This window comes from Triticum urartu, chromosome 6A, assembly GCF_056163025.1.
Source record: "Triticum urartu cultivar PI428250 chromosome 6A, HENAU_Tu73, whole genome shotgun sequence".
Lineage (NCBI taxonomy): Eukaryota > Viridiplantae > Streptophyta > Magnoliopsida > Poales > Poaceae > Triticum > Triticum urartu.
The window spans coordinates 525721283-525730923 of NC_141878.1; the positions used below are offsets into that span (position 1 = coordinate 525721283).

The following is a 9641-nucleotide window of genomic DNA, read 5'->3' on the forward strand; positions in this document are numbered from 1 at the left end:
CAAGTATTTTGCATGTGTAAAACTGGCTTACACTCATTGTATGCGAACGTAGAGTTTATCACACCCGATCTCACGAGGTGCTTCGAAATGACGAACTTTCGCAATGGTGCATACTTAGGGAGAACACCATTGTCAAATCAAATTAAACTAAAGTGGGGGAGATAGACACACGCAAAGCCACTTTTATGCAATACAAGTTGCATGTCAGTCAGTGGATCCAGTTTCTTGTGCGAGGACAAGTAAGGTTGGTCCGAGCCGCTTCATCCAACAATACCGCCAAATCCAAATAAGACAAAGGAAGTAAGAAATTTGAACATCAACACCCACAACTTCTTTGTGTTCTACTAGTGCATATACATCTATGCATAGACCTAGTTCATGATGCCACTGATGGGGAACATTCCATGAAAATCAAAAAAAATTCTACGAACACCCAAGATCTATCTATGGAGATGCATAGCAATGGGATGGGAGTGTGTCTACGTACCCTTGTAGACCGAAAGCGTTAGCGTATGTAATGCGGTTGATGTAGTCGTACTCGCCGCGATCCAATCACAATCCAAATGCGATCTAGTGCTGAACGGATGACACCTCCGAGTTTAGAACATGTACAGCTCGGCAACGTCCTATCCTTCTTGATCCATCAAGTGAGGGAGAGGAGGTAGATGAGATCAGGACCAACACGGCGGCATGGTGGTGGTGACAGTAGTGGAACTGCGGTAGGGCTTCGCCAAGCATCTGCGCGAGGTGGAGGAGGTGTAACAGGAGGGAGACAGGTAAGGGTGGAAGTGGTGGCTATCCCCAATGCCTCCCCACCTTTATATAGGCATGGAGTGGGCTGGTAAATTGCCCTCCAAGCCCCTAGGGTTGTTGGCCACGGGGGAGGAAATCCCTCCTTTCCTTCCCCACCGATCGCTATCCCCCTTTTAGGGATCCTGATCTTATCCCTTCGGGATATGATACCATTCCTTTTAAGGAAGGATCTTGGTGTGCCTAGCCCAGGAGTGTGGGGACTTTCCCACTACCCACATTCATGTGGGTCCCCCTATAGGTGGGACCCACTCCGAAACCTTCTAGAACCTTCCCGGCACAATACCGAAAAAACCCAAACATTTTTTGGAAACCTGAATATGACTTCCCATATATAAATCTTTACCTACTTCGGGGCTCCTCGTGATGTCCCGGATCCCATACGAGACTCCGAACAACCTTCAGATTTCACCATATTTATATCTTAATACAACCCTAGTGCTATCGAGCATTAAGTGTGCGATCCTACGGGTTCGAGAATCACATGTAGGCATGACCGAGACTCCTCTCTGGTCAATAACCAATAGCGGGACCTTGAGGCCCATATTGGTTCCTACATATGACATGAATATCTTTATCGATTGAACCACGATGTCAAGGATTCTGCCAATCCCATATGCAATTCCCTTTGTCCGGCGATATGTTACTTTCCCGAGATTCGATCGTCGGTATCTCCATACCTAGTTTAATCTCGCTACCACAAGTCTCTTTACTCATTCCGTAATACAAATCCCCGTGACTAAACTCATTAGTCACTTGCTTGTAAACTTGTTGTGATATTGTATTGCCGAGAGGGCCTAGAGATATCTCTCCGTCACACGGAGCGACAAATCCCAGTCTCGATCCATGCAACCCAACAAATACCTTCGGAGATACTTGTAGAGAACCTTATGATCACCAAGTTATGAAGTGATGTTTGATAGCACATAAAGTATTCCTCCAGTATCCGGGAGTGGTATGATCTCATGGTCTAAGGAACTAATACTTGACATGAAGAAAGCTATAGCAAATAACTAAATGATCTGATGCTAAGCTTACGGTTGGGTCAGTCCATCACATCATTCTCCTAATGATGTGATCCCGTTATCAAATGACAACTCATGTCTATGGTCAGGAAACCATAACCATCTTTGATCAACGAGCTAGTTTAGTAGAGGCTTACTAGGGACACAGTGTAGTTTATGTTTTCACGCATGTATTTAAGTTTTCGGCCAATACAATTCTAGCATGAATAATAAACATTTATCATGAACAGGAAATATGATAATAACCATTTTATTATTGCCTCTAGGGCATATTTCCATCAGTAAAACCATACGTCTTGCTTTGATTATATTGATGTGATGGAGTATCCAGGACAAGATGATCTACCTCGAGGTCATATGGTTGTGTTCTAAACCCTAAGGCTGGTAATCATGCCTCTAAAGACTAAACTCCACAGCTTACACACAAACACACACCGAGGGTACCTAGGTTACACATATGGTCGGTTGCCAATCATGCTTGCTAGTGAGCTATCCTTGAAGTGCATGTCGAGGTTCATAGCTTCTGGAGTCCTTCCTCGTGGAGATTGGTGGGACGTACGCTCGACCCGTGGAATGTGGGTTGTATAGGCTAGTACCCCTTAGTCTAGGACACCGTCACCAAGCCACCCTTAGTTCTTTGAAGATTAATACACCAGTTGGTGAACGTCATCCCCATTCTCCTTAAACAGGTTTCTCAAGTGACCACAAATAGCACACCAGTCCGATAATCGTTCGTACTTGACTTTGTAAATCTGACGCACAAGATCGCGAACCATGGAGACAACATTTTTAGTGGTTTCTGAAATTTTTTCATCCAAACTTGATAGAAGTTACCAGTAAAATCATAAGATTATGATTCAATGTACATGACTTCTCCAACCTTGGTCGCAAGGGGTGTGACTAGGTGAGTGTATCCATCCGGAACACCATGTATCTAAATCCATAAATCAAGCGTATCCAAACTAATCACCAAGGGCTTCATCACACGATCATATGGAGTAATGATGACTGTGTTTCCTCGGAAGTTCCAAGGTCCATCTTGCATCACCCTCTCCTAGTTGTCGAGGCAAAAAACTGAAGGGTATGCAGATTATCTTTGAAGGGCCTAAATTTCACATCTCGAGCCAGATTCCACGCTAACCTCATATTCTTGAAGAACCAAGCTTGGGAGTAGGGTTTCTCCATGTGCGCCCCTGTGATTGCCATCCACCTAGTGGTAGCCGGCGATGCCTTCTTTTCATTAAAGACCATGTCGTCCAAATCTTCCTCACTAAGACCCAGCTCCTTCATCAGCGACCCCACCTCGCTAACTGCCTCTGATCCGGATTCCGTTGAGGACTTCAAACCTGACGGTGCGCTCTTCTCCACCTGGAAGTCCTAACCTGATGAAACTAGATCGGGTATTTGTTGTGAGAAACCCTAGCACGCGTGTAGCCCTTGAAAACACCCCTTACCAGGACCGGGCGGCGATCGCAAGGATCAACCCGTATCATCCCAAATCGAGGGGGAAGGAACAACGGCAGGGAACAAGGAAACTCTACGGCGGCGTGGTCACCACCGAGAGAACCATAACCCTAGCAGGAGGGAAACTTTTGAGGCATGACGGAGAACGAATTAAAATGCCTCCCTGCATGGGCTTACAGTGGCAGGCCCATATACACAAGAAATATACAGAGGAAAGCACTGCAAACGGGCCGTAGTCTTTTCCGCATCCGGCATCCCCACCTGTTCTCCACTGGCACGCGCATCTCCCCGCAGAATCTGCCGGACTCTGAAACCCCACGCAGACACAGCTCCGCTCCGCCCTCACCCGGCCACCTCCTCCCACCCACCGCCGCCGGCGGAGCCATGGAGGTCGGCGGCGAGGAGTTCGCGGTCGGCGTGGTGATCTCCGCGAAGACCACCCTCGGGGAGGAGTTCGAGGGCCAGATCGTCTCCTTCGACCGCCCGAGCAACCTCCTCGTCATCCATATCCTTCCCAAATCCCCCTTTGCTCCCGGCCTCCGTCTCCATGCCGTTTACTCCTGCCTCCTGCTCTATTTCCGTGTGCTGCGTGGTTGCTTTGTTTCCATGACGGCGTAGATCACAGGAGGGCGTGGGCAGGGCGGAGAGGGGCGAGCGGCGGAACGTGAGGGTGCTCAAGGCCAACTACATCCAGGAGTTCTCCGTCGTCGGAAAGTACGACGACCCGCTCGACCCGGCTGGCTGTGTGCTCGACCTCGCCGCCATCCACGCCAGGGAGGAGGCCGCCCTCAGGTGCGTCATACTGCATCCCAAACCCTTCTGGTACTACTTTCTAGTCATTGCTAGTTAGGCATGTGATGCTTATTTTTTTACCTTGTTTGAATTTGAGATGCGGTCAAGATTCAATCAATGAGCTCGGAAAACATGAACACCACAACATTGTTTTGGATTCTAGTTACTGTAAATGTGAATTCATGTTTTGAGGACACAACAATGTTCATTTGACCAATGTTCTCTTTGTTCTAAAATTGAACCTGACCCTTCTAGTTGGTACAGGTGATACTGAAATAGGGTCTGGACAAGAAAGTGATAGCAAGTAAAGGTGATACTGATATAGCTGACTTGAGCTATAGCTTGATTAAGCAAACTAGCTATTTAGAACTTGCCACACATTTGGTTATATTGCGTTTGAAGGCGCCTTCTTTGGTTCTAATGCAAATAAGCCTAGATCTTTTGAGGTTGGTCACTTCTATGAGAGAAGGCGGAGCACATCTCTTCTCTACTATTAAAGGGGAGTTTGTGCGTCGTTCGTTTCCCAGAGCCCCACCGGTTGAAGGATCCTCCCACAATTCTCTATTTTTTTTAACCGTCCGCAATCCCACCCAGTTTGGTAAGTGTTGATTCAGTCACATCCTCTTCCTTTCCTAGGATGCACTCATGTATCTCCTCAGCAGATCCACTGCCATAAAAAAGAAATCATCAATAAAAAATTGTCTCCAGCAGCACCAGCCGATTCACTACCATACATGGCAAATCAATCTATCTATCTTCTACATCTATCTACACTACCTAAAAAAGACATAACACTCCCATTTCACTCAACCTTCGTCTGCCTCCATTCCATGCTTAGCACGCCAAGAAAACCAGAGGAAAGCCGACCCGCTACGACCCACACACGCACATTCATCCTCCCCTCTATTCCACTGGGTTTATTTCTTCAATGTTAATCAAGTCTTTAGGTTTTAGAGAAATAGAGAGGGGTTGGTGGAGGAGGAATTATTTGACGGTAAATCGAATCAACAATACTGCCTAATGTTAGATATGACTAATGTTAAACCACTAGAATGTGTGTACCCCGTTGCAACGCACGGGCAATTAGCTAGTATGAGAGAGAAGTTGTTAAACATTTCTTTGTTGCGTACCATTCTTGCATAGGAGGGCTAGCCAATTCAGCTCTCCTTGCTCTAAACTGCTCCTAAAAGCTAGGATTCTTCGATTGTTCCAGTCCAGTCACAAAACATGGCCAGGATAGGCTAGAAAACTTATTATCCAAAGCCCTGTCCATCGAAAGTTCACTATCCTGGTCTAAAAGCATGCTTGCGAAAAGGCATAACAGTTTCCAAATAGAAGATACATAAACAGGGGAGACACCTCTAAAATTAATCACTCCATAACTAGATTGGGTACTATGGTCATTTCCAAATTAGTCTTCATCTGCAGAAAATAAGTGGAAGAAGCAATCTGGACAACTTCAACGGGGCTGTTCATAACCCTTGTACACACACATCTCACTAGATTGATTTTTAGACATACTTCACTAACACGGCATCACATACAAATGCCAAAATTTAGCAACCAGGTTGGATTTTACGAATCGGTGGTCCTTTCAGAATTTATTTGTGTTTTCTTTTCATGCCACCCATTGGTGACCAAAATAAGCAGCTTTACTAGCCCAATAACATCTTTTAAGAAAGGGGAAGTATGACTAGTAGCATAAGCAGTCATTTGAGGTTCTGGTATTGCATTGACAATTACCTTCCAATTTTCATTGCATTTGGACCTGCAACTCTTGATCCAGGAGGCTAATAAGCAGATATTGCGGTCTCTCAAATTTTGGGGGCTTACCCCACCCCCCCTGAGTTCTCACAAATAGATCTCACTTGCGTAGGTTGTACAAGTGGCGGGCCTCATAATTGTCCTACAAACAGTGCAATATTTGGCTGTTAATAGCATAGCGCACCTAGGTTGATGATGCATCATATCGTTTAGATGGATGTGGAGATGATATTCCAGCAATACAGTAAGGACTGAGATTGAATGTGTAACCAAGGAAAATTGGAAGAATTCAGAGCAGTGCACTATGATTGTCCTACAAACAGTGCACTATTCGGCTGTTAATAGCATAGCCCACCTAGGCAACTTGATGATGAATCATATCGTTTCGATGGATCTGAAGATGATATTCCAGCGATATAGTAAGGACTGAGATTGAATGTGCAACTAAGGAAAATTGGAAGAATTTAGAACTGGTACTGATACTGTGGTTTTGGATTAGAATAGGGGCATCAGTTTGGTATTTTGTTGGAAATTCAGTTGTTTCCTTTCTGGCTCTCCAATCATCGAATGATCAGACCTGTATTGGCCTTGTTTGTAGCTAAGCAGAAGTTCCTTTTTCGCGACGCAGAAGTGGATTGATAAATCTGGCAGATGTATAACTGACATTGTATGCTACGTGTCATTTTAGAACTCGTGACTGAATTGATCATGGTTAAAATTTGGATCTGGGTTCGGGTCAATTTGGTTCCAGAGTTTGTCTTCTGATTAAGGATAGTAGCCTCAAGTACATGCATGCAATACTGCTAGGCTGCATATACGGTATTGTTTGGATGGTGCCAATTTTTGCCGTGCCAAATATTAGGCAGCCTATGACTATTTGGCACTGGCTTGATTTGTTTTTTAAAAATCTGTCTGCCAATGGAAACCCACCTATCTCTCACATATTCCTACCAAATGGTTGGCAATAAGGGTGCAAGAATCCTTGGCCAAATTGTCTTGCCAAATTTTGGTATGGCGAGATTGGGTGCCAACCAAACACACCCATAGAATGCACCAGCACCCTTAAGGTTTACTACACTAGGCCATAAATAGTAGTTATAGAAGTCGTGATAATTTCTGAAATTAATTTTTGTCATGGAGATGATACCACACTACAGCAGATCCAAATTCGATTCACAACTTTAGCCACTAGTTATTTGGGTTCTTTGGCTGTTAACTTGCTAGATGACATTTGATTTCAGACTCAGTGTTGAGTTACTAGCATTTGGATTGTCTTCGCGAGTTGATGAAAGTCTACCATTTAGGGGGTGCATATATATTACAGTATTTGGGTAATCTGGTGTTTAGTTATATAATAGTAATAGCTCAACAGGTGAACTTAGATGGAGAAGTGTGCAGAAAATAAAAGGCATCATAAACACTTCCATTTTAACACTATGCATTTGTTTCCCTGCATTGAACTCAAAATGAAAATGACAAGTGCGGTTTGTTTTGGCGAGAGTTAATCCCAACATATTGTCATATTGCAAATTCTGACAACAACTGATTTAATGCACCTATAGGTATGACTTTTGAGGTTGAGCGCTTCCTGGAAGATGTTATAAACCATAGTGGTTGACTAATGATGTGTATGATCACAATCATGCCTCTTTATGTCACTGGTTTTGTGCTAAAGAGCTAGCAAATTGGTTTTCTATGATTTTGCTTATTACTTTTGCCATTTGGGCTTTATCCCTCGCGATTCTTGTTTTTGGTGTTTATTGGTTCTATCATTTATGGTGATAGGTTTTATCATGCTTAATGTTACTATCTAGAAGCTGCAAATTAGCTTCCATGTTGTTGGCTTCCGCACTGCGACATTTTGGTTCTCACACTGCATGCAATGATGCACAGGCAAGCTGAGATTGAAGCTGAGAGAATTGGTGTTGGTGTCACCCCAGAAGCTCAAAGATTATTTGATGCATTGTCGAAGACGTAAGTTTGACCTTTCATTATGTCTTTCTTGGATATTCATTCTTTTGACCATTTTCCTATGAATCGGCCTTTATTTTTGTACTCCGTAGTTACCAAATATTAATTGAGGAAAGAAACTAGGAACCTTTAGGTATATATGCTGGTCAAATCTTTATTAGTTTCTTTCACATTTTGTTAGTATTAGGCCCCGTTGGTGATGCGGGATCCTGACCCCCTCTCCTTATGGATAATAGACTCTTCTTTTCATTCCCCACCGAAATTACTTAACAAGTACATTCTCATGTCAACTTTCTTGATTGTGAAGTTTGTATCTGCAAAAAAGGGAAGTAAATGTGCAAGCCTTTTTTTGTATGATATCGAATCTTCTGGCTGTGGCCTGTTCAAAAGCTGGAAGAACATTATTATGCAAGAAGTTGCTGGCATGTGTGTCAACTTGTTTTTGAGGTTAATTTTATGCTACTTCCTGGTGTGCTAGCTCTTAACACAGAGCTATGCTTGGTATTGAGGGTTCTTTTGGGTGGTTATTGTCAAGCTGGTGTCTCAGTATGTTCTTTGATTTTCCGTCTGTTTCTCTGTGTAAGACTTGTGTTGCTGATTTGGTTGAGGCTTTTCTGACGAAGCCAAGAAAGTTTTTTTGTGTGTGTGTCATATAAAGGTGCAAAAAGGGGATATTTTGCATTTGCCTGGAAATGAGATATGACTAGAACCAGCATCAACCTTGTCCCTGAGAAATAATTGTGGTAAGAGATGCCGTGTAGGTATTAGGTAAGCGCCATAGAATGCTGAAACATTCTGTACTTTAGTGAAAGTTGCAGCACTTTGCACTTTTTCCCGTAGCAACCTTTCAATCAGCTTTACTCTGAACAAATTGATTTCACTTTATGCGGTTTTGCTACAATTTGTCCACACTAAATTATGTATGGTTTACTATGATTTTGGGGGCATTTCTAAATCATTATCAAGCTCTGTTGGAGATGCTGTGTGTATTCATCAGTTTCTCTACCAGTCAGGGATCCTCATGTGTTGCACCATTATCGCAAATGTTTGGTGTTTATGAAAAATTTATGGAGGCTTTGACTTTTTTCTCTAGTTCCTCATGTCACTAAATAACGGAGTCTATTTCCCCACCAGGCTTCCAGTTCATTGGGACAAGACCGACATTGTTGTAATGAAGGAGGTTCGTGTATGCAGTCCCTACCTGCCTGAAAATGTCAGCGGCGGAACATCAGCTGCTAATGAACGGGTTAAGAAAGTGGTAATGCGTCTATACTTGTAGATCAATGTTTACACTTTTCAACATCTGAACCAGGAAAATGACTAATTGTTGTTTTCTTTTGGTGTGTGTTTATTTTGTGCAGCTGGACTTTGAGAGGAAAAGACAACATGTGCGTGTACCTGGCCAATTCTAACTTGTTCGACTTGACAATTTTCCACCTCAACTCCTGCTGTGATCTGTTTCTAAATCCGACCTTATTCGTCCAGTTTCATCAGTTGAATTTTCTAAAAATCTGTTTCAGCATGCCGTTCTCACAAACTACCACACTAGCAAGCTTATTGATACTCTGCTATTAGATGCCGTATGTGGTGGTGAATAATTGCAGCACGCCGTGCTGATAATTCTGTGGCTGATAGTGAAAGGTTGTGTGGCTGAAGCAAACTAAGGAAAGAAAATAGATTGGTGGCACTGAAAGAATAGGAAGTTGTATTAACAACTAAGAAAAGATGCGGAGCAAAGCCAAAACTGAAAATTAGTCTCTCAGACTTTGTATTACTCTTCCTGGTGGAATAATATTTCCAGCTTGTGATGTTGTA

The 9641-nt window shown here is 43.4% G+C and overlaps 1 protein-coding gene across 1 annotated transcript; it reads left to right on the top strand.

The window, feature by feature from the left end:
* The first annotated feature begins 3532 nt into the window (after nucleotides 1-3532).
* LOC125528797 (RNA-processing, Lsm domain-containing protein) lies at nucleotides 3533-9641 on the top strand. Its single transcript, XM_087528607.1, has 5 exons — nucleotides 3533-3803; nucleotides 3922-4091; nucleotides 7749-7829; nucleotides 8961-9084; nucleotides 9188-9641. Exons 1-5 carry the CDS (start codon nucleotides 3684-3686, stop codon nucleotides 9236-9238), a joined length of 546 nt encoding a protein of 181 aa, XP_087384733.1. The 5' UTR covers nucleotides 3533-3683; the 3' UTR covers nucleotides 9239-9641.

Bases quoted from the DNA above. Each gene is read 5' to 3' on its own strand.
- LOC125528797 (XM_087528607.1), top strand. From the start codon at position 3,684: ATGGAGGTCGGCGGCGAGGAGTTCGCGGTCGGCGTGGTGATCTCCGCG. The intron at 3,804-3,921 runs CATATCCTTCCC...CGGCGTAGATCA, and splicing joins CGAGCAACCTCCTCGTCATC to CAGGAGGGCGTGGGCAGGGC. The intron at 9,085-9,187 runs GTAATGCGTCTA...TATTTTGTGCAG, and splicing joins ATGAACGGGTTAAGAAAGTG to CTGGACTTTGAGAGGAAAAG.